Genomic DNA, 17,420 nt, shown 5'->3' on the forward strand with positions numbered 1-17,420 from the left:
CTTCCCTCCCTCCCTCTCCTTCTCTGATTTTCTTCTATCCCTCTCCTCTTTCCCCTTCTCTTTTCCTTTCTCTTCCTTCTCCCTCCCCTTCTCTGATCTCCCTCTCCACTTCCCTCCCTCCCCCACCAACAAATGCCCTCTATACTCCTTCTACAAGGATGGCCTGGGAGTGGGAAGAGAAGAGGTTAGTCACAGAAAAGAAACCCACCTTCACAGCTAGGAAGTTCAGTCCGCTTTCATTGGCCAGGGCCTTGGCGATCATTGTTTTGGAACACCCAGGAGGCCCATAGAGAAGGATTCCTGTGGGCGGCCGAATCCCCATCCGGGCAAAGGCTTCGGGATGCTTCAAAGGCCATTCCACAGCTTGCTTCAATTTGACTTTGATGTCTTCCAGTCCTCCGATGTCCGACAAGGACACCTACAATGCAAACCATTTGCTCCATGTCACGTGCCAGGACAAACACAGGGCCGGGTAAAACACACTATGCCCACCGACTGTTTCCAAAATGGAAGAAGGGAGAAGGAGGACACAGGGCTGCAAGGAAACTTTTATGGATCAAAATGCCATTCCCCTCCCCCAGGTGTCCGCTCCTTCATCCCCCCCATTCACCTGCCCCCGCCCCACCATGGCGACTCCAGATCGGGCTGCCCTTTCCCCTGTGCTGTTCCCCTGGAACTCCCACTGGCAAACCATCATTCCTTCACTTTAGACGGCCTCCTTCCTCGTTCCTCACATCACCTGCCTCCCAAACATGACACTATGTCCCCGGTCATCCTTTCCAAAACAGGCTGCATCTTCTCCTACCTCCCAACTCACCGCCTGGCAAGCACAGTCAGAAACTCCTTCCTCCCTGCTGCCTAACCCTGCCTCTACCACGCACCATCACTCAGCAGCCTTTGAGGCTCCCCCATCCAAATTTATAGGCCAACCCAGATCCTGGAAGCCATTAACTACCACCCCTGTGATGTTTCTCATACTTTCTCAGACTTCATGACCTTAGCTCAGTCTCTTTTCCCTCCCCAACTCTTACCCTCATAAAAGTAGATGGAAAGAATGAGAGAGAAATGGAGGGGACTTTGCTCCTTAGGAAACAGGAATCCCAGAGGGCACAGTGGGAGGGGGGAAGTGGTATGGGGCATGATCAGGGAGGATGGAGATAACAGAATGAGATGTGAAGGCTGGAAATAAGTTTTTCCAAAATAGCCAGTGATTAACTAATACAGAGAAAGAGATGCCCCTGGGATAAGAGTGGGTGACCCCTGAATAGTGAAGCCCAGTCTCTGATGGGCGTGGTAGTTGGTGAGGGGCAGGACCGGGTCTGGCTTCAGCTTTCAACCTGCTGCTGTATTTGCTACTGCTCTAGGGTGGCTGATAGAGGGGCAGCCAGAAAGCCAGAGGAGAAGGAAGGACAGGGTGCGGCATCCTCCCTCGCCACCAGCAAAACATGCTGGTCCACCAGGGATGGGGGTGTGCTCTGCAAAGGGCTGGTCCTCCCCTGGAATTCCCATCCCATAACAAACAAACTTCCCCAGCTTCTTATTCTGGGAAGGCTTCTCCTCCCGGGGTGACAGGCTCAAAGAGCCACATTCCCACCCAAATCCAAGGAATGCATTCAGCCATTCACTAAGGGTCAGAGTGACTGTGCCAGCTCCGCCATGCCCCCCACCCCTCCACCACTCTCCCCACCTTGTCTTGATACACTGAAAGAAGTTACTGGAAAATTTTCCAAAAGCTTTTCTTGGACTGGCTGACACATGATCACAGTTCATCAAAGCCTACAGATTTATATGCAATTAAAACTACACACAGCAGAGAGACCATCCTGATTCAGATGAGAGATAACAAAGGGATAAACATCAACATTGCAAAATTATACTTTGCTTTAAAAAATAAAGAACTTAGTAGGAGCCTACTTTAAGTACGATCTCCTAGTACCTCGGCAAGACCTTTTCTCCATTCTGGGCCTCAGTTTCCTCATTTGTAATAAGGGGTCGGGCTACGTGGGCACTCTGAGGCCCCTGCAGCTCTGGATCTTAACCCAAGGGCATTAAAGTCCTTTCTAGGCCCCTACGACTTCACTTTCCCCAAGGTGTACAAGCCCACATCTCCTGCAGCGGAGACTGATGGCTGGCTACATTTCCCTGCTCGGGGGCTGGCTACGTTGGCAGACAAAGGGTCCTCCAGACAGGGCGCTTGTCTGTGCCGAGACGAGGGAGCCTTCCTGAGACATGATCAAACAGAGATCCTGGGGAGCTATTTCCTGTGTTCCGTGGGAAGCCTTGCCAAGAACATTTCATATCCTGATCTTGTCTTAACCTAAGACCAGAGATGTATTTCAAAAGGATGCGGAGATGATGAAGTAGGCTGGGGAGGAGAAATGGGATGCCCAAAGCCACCGGCCAAAACCCCCAAATAACAGCAACATTAATGAAGGTTCCACCCTCAGGGGCTTGGTCCTACCTTCCTGTCACTCTCTGTCACCATGGAGAAGTTCTGGATTCCCTGTGGCTCTGTTGAAGTGAAATCCCCACATAAGCCAGACAGTCACCAGGTTCCATCGTCCCTCTCTCTCTTTTAATCAGATTCACAACCATTTGTTATGCCCTTTACTGGGGCAGTAAGCCCTGCGGGGCATTGGGCAAATGATAATAATGTTTCATGTTTGAGAGGCAACAAGTTGACCCTCAGAAACAGAGAGAGCCGGATTTAAGTTCTGGCGCCATAAGCCTGAATGAGTCATTTGACCCGTCTGGGTCTCAGTTTCCTCATCTGTACAACTAGCTGAGCTCTAAGGTCCCTTTCAGCCTTAGACCTAAGATCCTCTAACCTAGCAAAGGTCTCACAGTGAGCATGCATCACTAAGAGAAAAGGAAACAGAGGGCCACAGAGGTTCCACAACATGATAGCACGAGTAGGAGATTTATAAATAAAGAAATTCAGATAATGTGGGTGCATCCCCAGTTCCACTCTGGCTGTTTGTTTTTACATCTGGAGTGTGTAATCACAAGTCTGCCAACCACAGATCTGTACAAGAAACAAAGTCAAAGGGAGCTCTTTTCCAAAGTTCTGGGAGAATTAAGGATGTTTCCGGAGGCCACATTAAGTTCTCTGTCATAAAATCAGCCTTTTGCTCAAGGCCAGACGCTCACAGCATCTACCTCTGGAGTGGAGAAACTAGAGAATAAAAACACACTCTTTGGGAAAACAGAAAGCTTGGCATGAGGGATCCCTGCCGCTCATCCTGAGGGTGTCTTAAGGAGGGAGCTTAATTATGGTCAATTAAATGCCAATTTTACTCCCCTTCCCCATCATTGCCCAAGAAATCTACCACTAATGAGCTCATCCCCCATGGCCAGGCTGACTTGCCACATCCCAAGGCTCTAGGCTCATCTGAAAAGATGCCAGAGGAAAAAAAGTAAATAAGGAGGGAAGTGCTGAATATGTAATTAATGCAACAGGCAGGCTTTTGATTATGCAGATCACAAAGAACCTTGCTTCTGACTTTGAAAAATGGGGGTGAATGAGGAAGGTTTATTTAGCTGATGGTATTAGGTGTACATCAACAAATCTGAAGGGGCCAACCCTTAAATCTGAGGAACTGAGAGCTGGAACAGACAGACCCCTAGCAGTCATTCAGGGCAGGGCTTCAGGCTGCAAAGGGAGCTCAGGGGACATCTAGCCTGATCATACTCGGTCAGTGACCTTGCCAAGAAGTGGACTTCCAGCCTTTGGTGGAAAGTCTCCAATATGGTGGAACCAACAACCTTCTGGGAGCTGATCTCCCTTGTGGAAAGCCCAAGCTGTCAGTGCCTTAGTCCCTCTGCTTCCACCTACTGCTCCTGGTTCTGCCTTCTCAGGCCAAGTAGAACAAATCTAGTGGTCTCCTCAAATTTCTAGTACTTGTATATTTTGGAAGGAAGGGAGAGAAGAAGGAAGGGAAGGAAGGAAGGGAGGGAGGGAGAGAGGGAGGGAGGAAGGAAGGAACAAAAGAAGGAAGGAAGGAAGGAAGGAAGGAAGGAAGGAAGGAAGGAAGGAAGGAAGGAAGGAAGGAAGGAAGGAAGGAAGGAAGGAAAGAAGGAAGGAAGGAAGGAAGGAAGGAAGGGAAAAAGGAGAGGGAGGAAGGAAGAAAAGAATGGAGGGAATAGGAAGACAGTAGGTATGGATGGAGGGAAGGAGGAAAGAAGGAAAGGAGGGAAAGAGAAAGGGTACTTTTAGAATAAAGTTGACTACGTAGAAATTTTCCCCCTCATATTTTTTCTAACGATTCAATGGAAAAATAACAAATAACATAAGAAAGTACTTGTCTCACCAATGGTAATCACTCCAGAGCCCACAAGTAACAGCAAAGCCCACTGTGGTCCCTTGCCAGCCAATAACACAAACAGGAAATGGGCATGAGGCCATGGAGTAAAAACATGGTATCAGAAGAAAACTGACATCAGTGCAATGAAAGGGCTGGACCAAGTTCCCTGCCCACTGAAATATCCTATGACCCTGTGATCCTTACTCAGAAAAATCAGAGGAATAAAGACAGATGAAATAAGGAATGAAAGGGGGGTGGGGGCAGAGGCTTCCATGGAACGTCCCTCTGTGGTCTGAAGGGTTTGCTGAGTTCAGTGAAATCCTCTGGCTACATTTTTCTGAACAGGTAAGACCAGCAGCAGGCTGGACTCCCATGGTGCTTAGCAGATGCCATCCTCTATACCAAGGATCTCATCTGATTTTCCTAATCACCCCATGAAGTGGGCAGGGCAATGATCATTTTTAAATTTTTTAAATCATTTCTATCTTACAAAGGAGGGCAGTGTCTCAGAGAGTCAGCCACTTAGCAAACAGTTTATTTAAGAGCATACTACGTGCCAGGCACTATACAAAAACACAGTCCCTGTCCTCAAGCTGTTTACCTTCTAGTGGGAAAGACAACATGCACATGAATCAGTGTATACAAGACTCATACAGGGTAGATGGAACATAACTTTGGCTGGGGTGGCATTGGCAGCTAAGAAAACCAGGAACAAGCCTCGTGAAGATCTGAGCTGGGTCTTAAAGGAAAACAAGGAAGCAAGGACATGGCAGGGATGGGGCAAGGCACACCAAGCAGGAGGCACAGCCAAGGCAAAGGCTTGGTAGAGGTAGGAAATGGAGTGTCATGTGTGAGGGACTGGAAACAAGCCATTATGGATGGATTATAGCATTCATGGAAGGGAAGGAGAGCCAAGAGGTCTGGAAGGGCAGGAAGAAGACAGGTTGTGATCACAGGAAGGGATTTAAATAACACACGATTTTATATTTGAACCTAGAGGTAACAGGGAGCTGCTGGGTCATTGAGAAGGGGAGTGACATGGTCAGACCTAAGCTTTGGAAAAACCACCGAGTGGAAGATGGGCCGCTGGGGAGGGCTCTGAGGCAGGGACCCGCTGGGGAGGGCTCTGAGGCAGGGCTTCTCGAGATGCGGAGCCAGAGGACTACTTGACTTCTAGATATAAAGCCATCAACCATTTTGACTTTTTTTTTTAAAGAGATGAGAGTAGCTAGGTGGTCCTGTGGAGAGAGCACCAGCCCTGAAGTCAGGAGGATCTGAGTTCAAATCCAGCCTCAGACACTTACTGGCTATGTGACCCTGGGCAAGTCACTTAACTCCAAATGCCTCCCCATAACAAAAACAATGAGGGGGGGAGGGAGAAAGAGGGAAGGAGAGAGAGAGGGAGGGAGAGAGAGAGAAAGAGAGAGAGAGAGATAAAGAAAGAGAGAGAGGAAAACTAAACTACCAAATGAAAAAGTTAAAAAAGGAGAAGTCATGATATATGCAAGTAAAAGAGAGAAGCTATTTTATCCAATTAACTTGTCCAAGAAACGTGCTTGAGATGAGATGGATGAATACTGACAGAAATGCAAAACATCCAGATTGAGAGAAGGAGAAACAGGTTTTAAATAAGTCAGCACCAAAAAGAAAGGAAACAAGACATAAATGAACCCCCCAAAAATCCTGTGATTCTATCAATACAAAGCTCCTGACAAAATACAATGCTCATTTTTTGCAAAAAACCCTAAAAAGCATAGTAAGAAATGGACCTCGCCTTAATATGGTCGGTAGCAAAAGCTACAAAAATATTTGGAGCCATTCCTCTTGTGATTGCAAAGAATCCGACACCCTGGGGATGTTGATGTTGGTCAGCTGGGGGACAGAGAGCCAAACAACGGGGGAGGGAGCCACACCTTTTGTTTTCTGGACTGTGCAGGCCTGTTCAAAGGTTTGGTCTTTTTTGTTTTTCTTAGTTGTTGGGAGAAGGGCGAAATAAATGCTTAAAAATAATATTTTAAAAATATTTTTAATTTAAAATAAAAAAAAATAAAATTTCATAAAAAGACCACCGTCTAAATAGGTCACATTGGTGGAATCTGATGAACTCATGCTTAATGGAGATGAATCTGCCATTACTGTTAAATGAAACAGTAATAAAAATATTAGCAACTAGTATTTAAATAAAGCTTTAAAGTTTGCAAAATATTTTACAAAGATTATCTCGTTTCATTCTCACAAGGACCCTCGGAGGTGGGTGATACTGTTATCCCCATCTTGCAGATGAGGAAATAGAGGCAGAGGGAAGGTCAGGGATCTGCACACACTCATTAAGTATCTGAAGAAGGGAGTCTTTCCGACTCCAAGCCCAACACTGCGCCCCTCGCTGCCCTACCCTGGCCCATAAAACAAAGGCCTAAAGAACACAAAAAGGAGCCAACAGTAATTTTTCAGAAAGCTGCCTCCAATAGAGACTCATCACTCATGTGCCATCTTCTTTTTCTGTTCTTTATTAAATTGAAATGCTTACATTTGTTAGGTTCATAAGGAAAAAAAGTAAAGGAATAAATGCAATCCCCTGATCCAGCCCTCTATTTTTAAATACATGAGGAAACTGCAGGCCACAAGGCTACGAGTCCTTGTCAAACATCCCACAGGAAGTTTTCATGCCAGGATTAGGAGGCAGTTTGGGGGCTCTCTGCCCTACATCCCAGGAGGAGTCAGGCAGACATCTCCCTATGAGAGTCCTCATAGGGTGCTTTAGCATGAGATGCAGGCTCACAGACCCCACTGAGGTTGGTCTAAAAGAATCCTGGGGTACTAGAAGACCCACGGAATAAAAAAGTGCCAGTGAAATTTTAGAGCAAAATAGGACATTAAACTTATTTTTGTGCTGAAACATTTCTGGATATGATCTGTCTGACTGGTACATAAAATATTTTAGTAACCAAAGTGCTGCTGGCATCAACACAGTCTTCTAGAAGCCAGATTTCCATCAGGGGTGTACAAGAGTTTAGGAAATATGGTTCTAGATCAAGAAGTTCATCACCTGTGGGGAGAGATTTAGGGGGATCTGTGAACCTGAGTGGGAAAAAAAAGTTACATCCTTCTTTTCACTAACCTCTTCCTGAAAGTTAGCATTTCCTTCAATGATGGAGACAGCAAACTATTATTTTAAGAAGGGACCCATAGGCTTCCCTAGACTGGTTAAAAGGTCCATGAAATAAAAAGGCATAGAACCCCTGGTCTAGACAAAATGATTTTTGTATTTACTTTGTGTGTATTTAATATGCAAGTTGTACAAATCATATCTACATGTTGTCCCCCCCAGTAAGTTCATTCCAGAATGGGAATGTTTCATTTTTGTTTCTGCATCCCCAGTACACAGTTGGCACTTTATAAATGCTCATTGAATGAAACCGAATAGATATTTGTGTATATTTACTTAGACGAACGTTCACTTGGATACAAGTGAATACACTCCCCACTTGGGAAGTCCAAATGTGGCTAGGTCCCATCTTAACAAAGCCCTGACCTCCACCATTTCCATGCAGAAACAAACAATGAAACGAGTCATTTCAATGCCAATGACGCAGTTCTAATTGACTGGGACATCCCATTCCTTCTAGACCGAACTGACGTTGGCACACATTGGATCCCTCCCCACCTGAAACCATTGCTCAAAAGGAAGGGAAAATATGCATTGTCACTCCCACTTGGTTGAAGTAGATCTTCACTGGGCGTCCCCCCTGAAAACTCCTGGACATAAATCACACAGAGCCACACAAATAGCTCAACACACTACTCCTTCTTGTAGACACATTTGCCAGGAAATATTGAGGGAAGAAAAAGAAGTCTCCCTAGTGTGATGCTGCCACCACAAGACTTCTTTTCCCTCTTAAAAATGACTACAAAAAGGCACCTTCTAACCGGTGCTCATTATGGCAAAGCTCACAGATGCTACTGTGGGTACCATGGACAGATGCCAACTTATGAAACCCCCAAAGAAAAATGGCACAAGGTCATAGATTATAAATAGAGCATCAAAAGAAAATTAATGAAGTTTTCCCTGGGAACTTAACTTGTCCCAATTAAACCCCATCTTCTTCCAGAAGCCTTTCCTAGCCCCCCTTAATTCTAGCACCTTCCTTCTGTTAATCATTTCCTATTTATTCTACATACAGCTTTGTTTCTCCATATTTGTTTGCCCCCTTAGATTGTGGGCTCCTTGAGGCCAGGGACTGTCTCTTGCCTCTTCTTGTATCCTGGAATATAGTAGGTACTCAATAAATGCTTACTCATTGACTGGCACTGATGATCTAGTTTTTCACTGCTGAGGCCAAAGGCCCAAGTTTTCTGACACTCTCCTGTAATTATCCAATTGCATGCTTCCAAAATGTTTATGTTCAGATGTGAACTGTTGGTCAAAAAGGGTTCTCCCCAGTCCATGCATCATGGGTCACAGAACTCACAGTTAGAACATGGATCCCTGTCTACCCTTCTCAAACACTGATTAGGCAGCCATGGGTGTGGGAACCATGGTCTCCTAAAAAGTGACCTGAGAGTCAGGGGACCTGAGTTCAATTCCTGACCAAATCCAAAATCTACTAATCATACAACCATGGGCAGGGTCTCAGTTTCCTCACTTAGAAATTGGTGATAAGAACACTCACAGCCCCCTTCACCTCACAAAGGTTGTTCTGAGAGAAGTGCTCTATAAATATTAACATTAACAGAACTGTGAGCTATATATATCATTATATATTGATATTTAATGTCTGTGTAGCATTTTAAGTTCTAGAAGCAGCTCACACAGTTTCATTTGATCACAACAACTCTATGTTCTCCCAGTTCCCATTTTAGAGAGGAGGCTAAGAGAAATTAAGGGTCTACCCCACAGTCAGATAGTTAAGAAGTGTCTGAGTCAGAATTCAAACCAAGGGCCTAGCCCTTTCCACTGTTTCCTGTCTCTTCTCCCCTGGCACCTTTATTCATCATCTTCACTCCAATTCATTCAAAAAATGTGATTAAATACCCACTGTGTGTCACGCACTGAGTCAGCTGCAAGAAAAGTCGCTTCTCCCACCCTCCTGATGACCAGCCTTCCTTTTCTGCCAGCATGTTGGGGCTGGTAACTTTCCTGATGCTTTTCTCAAAAAGCCACAAAGGAAACAGGAGCATGCCAGGATTAATAAATGGCCCACCCTAACAGTCCATTCTGGTGACCAAAGAGACACACCCGTCATTCATTTAAAAAACACCGTGAGGCACAGACTGCAGGGGAAAGGTGTGGTGTGGGTCAGTGACGTGACTCCTCCCCAGCCTCGGACGCCATGTGTGCCAGGGAGGACTCGCTATTCCCTGGAGGAGCCCAATGGGCACACAATCCTTCAGTGGAAAGAGTGACAGGCTCCCTTGCTGAGTCAACACACACACACACACACACACACACACACACACACACACACACCTCAAAGAAATCCCAAAACACTCTGATGGACTCTTCATCAACGTGAGTCCCTTCTAAGCAGTGGTTAGAGTCTCAGAGGGTTTCGTGAAATCATCTCTGGTGTGGGGAGTCCCAGCAGCCCTGAAGATGGGTCGTACACCAGGCTTTATCTTCTCACCAATATGGTCTTGTCCCTGGCTTCGCTGGAGCCCATCCAGGGGATTCATCCATCTGCCCATGCTCTCCCTGTCTCTTAGTCTCCGTCTTCACCAGCCATAAGAGTCCTCAATGGCCCTCGGGAGACCACTAATTTAGCCTCTGTTAATTCTCCTCTCTGCTTGGACTCTCAGTCGCCTCTGTCAGTGAACTAAAGCCTCCTCACCCCCAACACACTCTACTATTATTATCCCCATTTTTACAGATGAGGAAACTGAGGCAAAAAGGGGTGACTTGCCCAGGATCATACAGCTAATAAGTGTCTAAAGGAGAATTTCAACTCAGGTGTTCCTGACTCCAGGTCCAGCACTCTAACCCTTGGGACACCTGGCTGCCTAGAATAATAGAATAACAGGATTAGAACTCAGATCACTCTGGGCTCCAAATCTAAAGGCCTTCCACGTATTGAGGGGTCTCTCAGGAGCAGGAATGGACCTTGTCCGAGGTCACACAGGCATGAAGCAGGTGAATAAGGATTCAGACTCCAGCCTTTCCACTCCATGCTAGTCGCTGTCCCAGTAAAAAAGGTAAGAAACTGTCACCAACCAACACATGGAAAAGAGCTCATTGAAAGCACGCAATTCAGTGAGTGACTGATTGGCTTGTGACCGTAGGTCACATTTCATTACGGGGGACAACTGTCCCAAAGCCTCAACTTCTCCCCAGGCTGTTGTCCAGTTGTGTGTCCAACTCTGCAGGACAATCACCTTTGGGGATTTTCTTGGCAAAGATCCTGGAGGGGTTTGCCATTTCTCTCTTCAGCTCATGTTACAGATGAGGAAACTGAGGCAAACAGGGTTAAGTGACTTGCCCAGGGTCACGCAGCTAGTAAACGTCTGAGGCCACATTTGAACTCATGTCTTCCTGACTCCAAGCCCAGCATTCTACCCACTGTACCAAGTAGCTGCCCCCAAGTCATCTTATACACATATAATAGGTGTGTACATATGGTAAATATAAAAATAACGAATTTCTGGGGATAGTCAGTCAACAAGTCAGAGGTGGAACTGGAAGTCAAGTCTTCCTGATTTTAAAACTGTATACCAGGCACTTAAAATAACAGCAGTACACAGCAAGCATTTAATAAGTGTTTGCTGACCTGATCTAATGGGTAGATCAGGTGCCTATCTGCAACGCTAGAGGGAACGTCCTACCTTGGAGCTCCCTACATCAATGAAATCAGTGGGTGGGTTAAAAAATGTCCCAGTCTAAAGGGGGGGGGGGGTCCTAACAATGGCATTGAGGCGCGAAGGTCAAGAAAGGCCCCTTGAAGTTTCCAGGAAGAAGAAATGAGGCGGGATGGGTAAAGGCATGGAGGTGGGAGATGGACCACGAGGACAGTCTGACCAGAACAAAGACAATGGCGGGACAGCAACAAGAATGTGGTACAGGGTGGGTTGTGACTCACACTGGGGACATCGATGGCCACCTCCCTCATAGCGCTGGGCCGGACGTCATTCATGGCCTGCAGGAAGTCGCCCAGAGTCACCTTCACCAGATCTGCCACCTCGCCATCAGGCAGCAGCCTCTGGACTCGCCGCCAGGCATGCAGCCCTGCATGTCAGAGAGGACAGAAAGATTAGCTTCTCACTAGACCAACACATGACACCTTCCATCCATCACAGCTAAAAAGGAAGAAGCCCTGAGGAGTGGCCTAGGGCTGGGCGAGAGCAGGAGAACTGGGATGTGGGAGATGGAGGACAGGGGGATGAAGAGGAAGGAGGAGGTAGGGAGGGGGATGGGGGAAAGGGTGAGGAAGGGGAAGAGGGAAGGGAGGGAGCAAGAGACTGAGAGGCATAGGCAGAGAGAGAGACAGAAGAAAGAGGAGGGAGAGAAGAAAGAGAGGAGAAATGAAGAAGAGAGAGGTGAAGAAGAGAGAGTTGGGGGAGGAGGAAGGGGACAGAGAGAGGGAGAGAGAGAGAAAAAAGGAGAGAGGAGAAAGAGAAATAGGGGGAAGAAAGAGGAGAGGGAAGAGAGGAAGGAGGGGGAAAGAAAAGGGAAAGGGGAGAGAAGGAAAGAGACAGGAGAGGGAGAAAGAGGAGAAGAGAGGTGGGGGTACAAAGAGAGAAGAGAGGGAGGAGAGGGAGACAGAGAAGGGAAGAAGAGATGGAGAGAGTAGGAGGGAGGAGAGAGAGAGAGAGAGAAACATGGACAGAGTAAGCACAGACATAGAATAAAACTGTCATAACAATTATCGATGAGAGGCAGTCAATCAGCAGCTGGTCAGTAAGCACTTATTAGGTGGCTACCATGCCCTGGGCCCTGTGCTAAGCACCGGAGTGACAGTCAACATCAGAACCAAGAAGACGGGATCAAGAGCCACCTCAGACATACAGTGGCTGTGTGACCCTGAGCCAGTCACTTACTCCCTCAACGTTCTGGCCCAGGGGCCAGCAAACCACAGCACACCCCAAGCAGAGAGGGGCATGTGAGCTCATGGGGGGAAAACTAGAACATCAAATGAAGGTCGGAACTCTGAGAGACACATCTGGGAGAGAGACAGGAGGAGACAGAGACAGATAAGAAAGAGACTCAAATCTAGAAAGAGACAGAGAAGCAGAGAGAGAAAAATAGATAAAGTGAGGAAGAGACAGAGACCAAAAAGAGAGAAAGAAACTTTTTTAAGGCCAGGGATTCCTATTATTTAATAAATTATTGAAAAGGAATTTCAGTCATCACCATCACCATCATGGTCCCCCTCATCACTGTCGCCACCATCACACTTTCTCCAGCAGTGGACATGGATGCTTTAGAAAAGGCTAATTAATATTCAAGAGGTACCGCCCATGTCCCAAGTCCGACTTTGGACTGAATCTACTCTGGCTTCTTGGTCTGCACCAGAAAAGGCTTGGATGGCTTCAGCCTGAATGAAGCCTACAGGGTTAGGTGCAATTGCCACACATGGCCACACGGTGGCGCACAGACTCAGCCAACAGCACAGATGCCCTTGACCAAGGGAGAGGATCCACTTTGCAAACCCTTCGCCAGTCCCCACTTTGGTTGGCAGGGTCTCTCCTCCTGGACAAGCCCCCGGCCTGCCCCTCGGCCAGCAGGAAGATGAGGGAGGCCGATTACCATCTCCCCCTGAACTCTAATGGAGACATAGATGCAATAAATGAGTGCAAAATAAATGCCTTCTGAATTTTAAAACAAGCATTGGTGTGTTTCTAACTAATGATTATTTTAAACATGTTTAAGCATGAGCACAATGAGGGCTTCTAACGTTGTTTCCCCTAACAATGCTCATTTTAAAAATGTTTTTAATTCTAACATTTTTGGAAGCACCCTCAGCATGGGTGTCCCTAGACTTCAGGGGTACAGAGAATTCCCCTCTACGAATACAACCCAAAGCTTTTTTTTATTTAGCACCTACTATGTGCCAGGAATGCTTTACCATTACTATCTCATCTGACCCTCATTACAAACCCTGGGAGGGAAGTGTTATTATCCTTCTTCTGCAGGTCAGGAAACTGAGGCAGCCAGATATTGGACAAGGTCTAACTGTTCTCAAGGTCACATAACTGCTCAGTGTCGGAGGTGGGATTTGAACTCAGGTCTTCCTGACTGCAGACCCAGCTCTCTATCCACCATGGCACCCAATTGATGCTAGCTGTCTTAGGGCATTGTCTGAAAGACTAAGGACTCCCCCACAAACACCCAGTATGTGTCAGAGGCAGGATCTAACCTAGGTCTCCCTGGCCCTGAGGCAGCTTACCATGGACCACATAACCACGCTGCATCAGGCAGGATAACAAACGCTTAATAGAAAGGAGGAGAGCCTGTCTTAACCAATCAGCACTTTCATGCCAAAAAAAAACCAAGCCTCCATAACTGATACTGGCAAAACACTCTAAGATCTGCAAAGTGCTCTGTAGACGTCATCATCATTGATGGGAGCTGCACCAGAGCCAGGACAGGTCGATGTGGCAGTTAATTGTCCCCATTTTACATACAGGTATACTGAGGTTCATAAAGGTGAAGTGATTGTCCAGTCAGACATCGATTGTCAAAAGTGAGAATGGAACCCAGGCGTCTCCTGGCTCCAGCCATAGTAAGCACTGGCCTGCATCACGCCACACTTAGGCACTGGGAAAAGCAGAGACCAAACGTGATTTTTCATCTCAAAATACATTCCATCATTGGATCCATACTGGACCCAACGTGAAGAGAGCAACCTTGGTGACAAGAAGCCTGGTGAGCATGGCTGAGCAGAGGCAGCAGAACCTCAGGGGGGAGGCTGAGGAGGCTGGCCTCACCCGCAGTGAGGAGAGACCTCCTTTCACTGTAGACACCACCACTGACCCACTTCAGGAAGAAACCAAATTCCCCTGACATGCGGCATCCTCCAGCCAGCCCCCACCCCCCAAAAAAGCTCGATGAACTCTGGTGAAGTGAGCTTATGCTCAACTCCAGCATCTGGGCATCAGCACGGCCAAGCTTCCCTGACCATTCCAGAGTGTAGACTCTCCATGTCTACACTTGTCTTGAGTCTGCATTTCATCAATAAAAATAACCTTTGTAGAGCACTTTAAAGGTTTGCTTCACAGGCATTATCTCATTTGGCCCTTACGACACACCTGGGAGGGAGCTTCTAGTATTTTCAGTTGGGGAAACTGAGGCAAACAGACTTAAGTGACTCTCCTCAGTGTCACACCTTGGGCAAGTCTCTGTCCTTATCTGTGAAATGAGGGGCTAGGTTAGAACACCTGAGGTCACTTCCTGCTTTAGATCTGACCCCCTCCTCCCATACAGTTGATACCCGGCACCTACAAAGCCCCCTTTCCCCAGGGCTGCAATGTCCAGATGTGCCTGCCAGGGGGCAGAAGAGGACAAGAGACAGAGAGTCAATCCCATGAGGGGGATGATTGCAATGCCCATAGTAACTGACCCATCCAGTGTCCGCCATGACGTAGACTCCCCTCTGACTTGCTTGGGCTTCCCTGGCATCTCCAATCCTTGGCCATTCACATTTCCTATAGGGCAGAGAATCTGCAACCACATCCAGGGGAAACAGGAATGACTACAGCAGGGAAGATCCCAGGGCAGAAGGGTTCGAGTAGGGCTTCTGAGAACTGTTGGGTGGCCTAGGCTCTCAGGGGCAGATGTGTAAAGGCATAAACTGCACGGGAAAACAAAGGGAATCCCTTCTGGGGAAATACAGTTCTATACATGCATGCATATATACATACACACACATATTAATTTATTTTTAATTTTCAACGTTCACCTAGAAATATATATATAATTTTTAAAAACCAGTTCAAGATGAAGCACGTCCTGTCTCAGAAGAAACAAAGCTCCTGTTTTTAAAGTCCATAAAGATAATCCAGCGAATTTACTTCTCTTACTAACAGACCATGCAAAGCAGCAGGGGGCCAAATGTCAGGCTGCCTCACTTTCTCCAGAAGCGCCCTTCCCGGCTGCCCATGTGAGAAGGGAAATAACAGCTCTGGACAGTGCTGAGTTCAAATCCTGCCTCCACCTCTCACGAGTTCTGAAGTCCCAAGACTGAGATTCAAGGTCACCACTGATTACCTGAGAGGCCTTGGCCGAGCCATCTGGACTCCATGAGCCTCAGTTTCCCCGCCTGTACATCAGGGGCTCGGCCTCAATGACCTCCTAACTTTACATCCAGGATGTAGACCACCACACAGATCTGGACACTTTATGAGAAATGCTTTGAAGTCTACACTGGGGCCTAGGAGGGGACGGGAAAGCGTCTTGGACGGAGGGGCAGCCCCCGAGGCAGGGGCTGGCCCCACCCAGCCTCTGCTCAGCCCACGTCCTTCTGCCTTACACATCTGTGGTCAGCTGGGCCTGGACCACAAGGTGGCCAATTGAGATGGAGGAAGGCCCAACTAAGAGTATACCTAGTGTCCCAGGAAGTGGAAGCTGCCTGTGAAGGAGCACAGAAAAGGGGCACTCCTGTGGCCACAAATTAAGCACGTGCAAAAAGGGTCTCAATAAATCAATCAGGTGGAGATCTTGTGCTGCAGAGGGAGCATATCCCTGCATTAGTAATAACAGCCGTTATTTCTGGGGCACAGTAAGCCCTGAAGTCTGCTCCATCACATCTGAATGAAACCTCAAAATATTCTCTGATCAGCATCTCAAAGCATGTGCCGTAATTATCCCCATTTTACAGATGAGAAGACTGAGCCTGGGGAGAAGAAGTGCCTCACTCAGAGTCACACACCTAAGAAATACGTGAGGCCGGATCCTAGGCCCCTCACAGCATCCCAGACAGAAGCACACGGCCTGGGGCCCTGGATGTTCAGTCAGCAAGACCCGAGTTCAGACCCTGCCTCAGACAGTCATGAACTACGTGACCCCGGACAAATCACTTCACCATTTTCCTGTACAAACAGAGTGAATCCCTTGCCGCTATCTCTGTTAAGGACGGGAATGACGGCCTGAGGATATGACCCTGGACAGCAATTCTAACGCACAGGCTCCATGGGCCAGTGGTTCACAGCCCACCTACGAGCCACACGCAGAGCGGGAAGGAAGGGTTCCACCAGCCTTCTCCTGCCCAGGGACAAAGGCTCAAGTGTTCAGCCAAAGCCAGAAGTGTCTCAGAGGCCCCTCGTCCCAGGGCTTCTCCCAAAGAGCCACAGCCCAGGGTCCTCCCAGGCTCTGAGGAGACAAGAATCATAAAACTCTGGGCTGAATTGACAGTGCTGGCTGTTGTTCCTATGACCATGGTCTGTCTGAGACCACAAGGCCTCGGGAGTCCCTGGGTTACTACGGTCACATTCCCTCTCTGGGGACAGGTAGCCGAGCCTCACCTGCTTCATTACACAAGGCCTTCAGGTCAGCCCCCACGTAGCCATGGGCACTGTTCGCAAGCTGCACCATCTCTGCTTCCCGAAGGTCATGAGGCACCCCCTGGAGCAACTTCTGTAGGATGTCCAGCCGGTCCTGGGCATTAGGGACGCCGATTTCGATCTCCTTGTCGAAGCGGCCTGGCCTTCGCAGAGCTGCATCCAAGGTGTGAGGACGGTTCGTGGCCCCAATGACCAAAACCCGCCCCTCACTCCCCTCCTGGGAAAGAAAATGAGACAAACATTAACTTCTTATTCTTTCAGGCAGTAAATTTGTTCAGTCTCTCACTGGACCTCCTCAGATGCACTCTTTCCTGGCCTTATCTCAAAGAACCACTGCATATAAGGGCTCTTTCAATAAATTGCTCTGCCCTCCCTCCCTGATTCCCCATGGCTAACAGCAGCCAAGTGCTGTCACTGCTAGCTAGGAAATATCTCTTGTAGCTGCCCATTCTCTCCACTCACATGGCCACCATCCTGGTTCAAACCAGCCCTCATCTCTTGCCTAGATTAATGCAATAGCCCTTCAACCCATCCTCCAAACAGGTGGCAGAATGATTTCCCCAAAGTGCAAGTCTGACCACGTCACTTCCTTGCTTAAGAAACTCCAATGGCCCCCTCTTGTCCCTA

At 47.7% G+C, this 17,420-nt stretch overlaps 1 protein-coding gene across 1 annotated transcript in view; it reads right to left on the reverse strand.

The window, feature by feature from the left end:
• AFG2A (AFG2 AAA ATPase homolog A) overlaps positions 1 to 17,420 on the reverse strand; it is a 205,478-nt gene that overhangs the window by 175,673 nt on the left and 12,385 nt on the right. Inside the window, exons 9-11 of the mRNA XM_069104864.1 lie at positions 16,755 to 17,010; positions 11,375 to 11,520; positions 209 to 418 (exon numbers count right to left, since the gene is read on the reverse strand). Of these exons, the coding sequence (XP_068960965.1) occupies positions 209 to 418; positions 11,375 to 11,520; positions 16,755 to 17,010 (612 nt within the window). The remainder of the gene's footprint in view (positions 1 to 208; positions 419 to 11,374; positions 11,521 to 16,754; positions 17,011 to 17,420) is intronic.

Source organism: Petaurus breviceps, unplaced genomic scaffold (genome assembly GCF_028583685.1).
Source record: "Petaurus breviceps papuanus isolate PSGF00001 unplaced genomic scaffold, PetGlider_PUasm1.0 689, whole genome shotgun sequence".
Classification (NCBI taxonomy): Eukaryota; Metazoa; Chordata; class Mammalia; order Diprotodontia; family Petauridae; genus Petaurus; species Petaurus breviceps.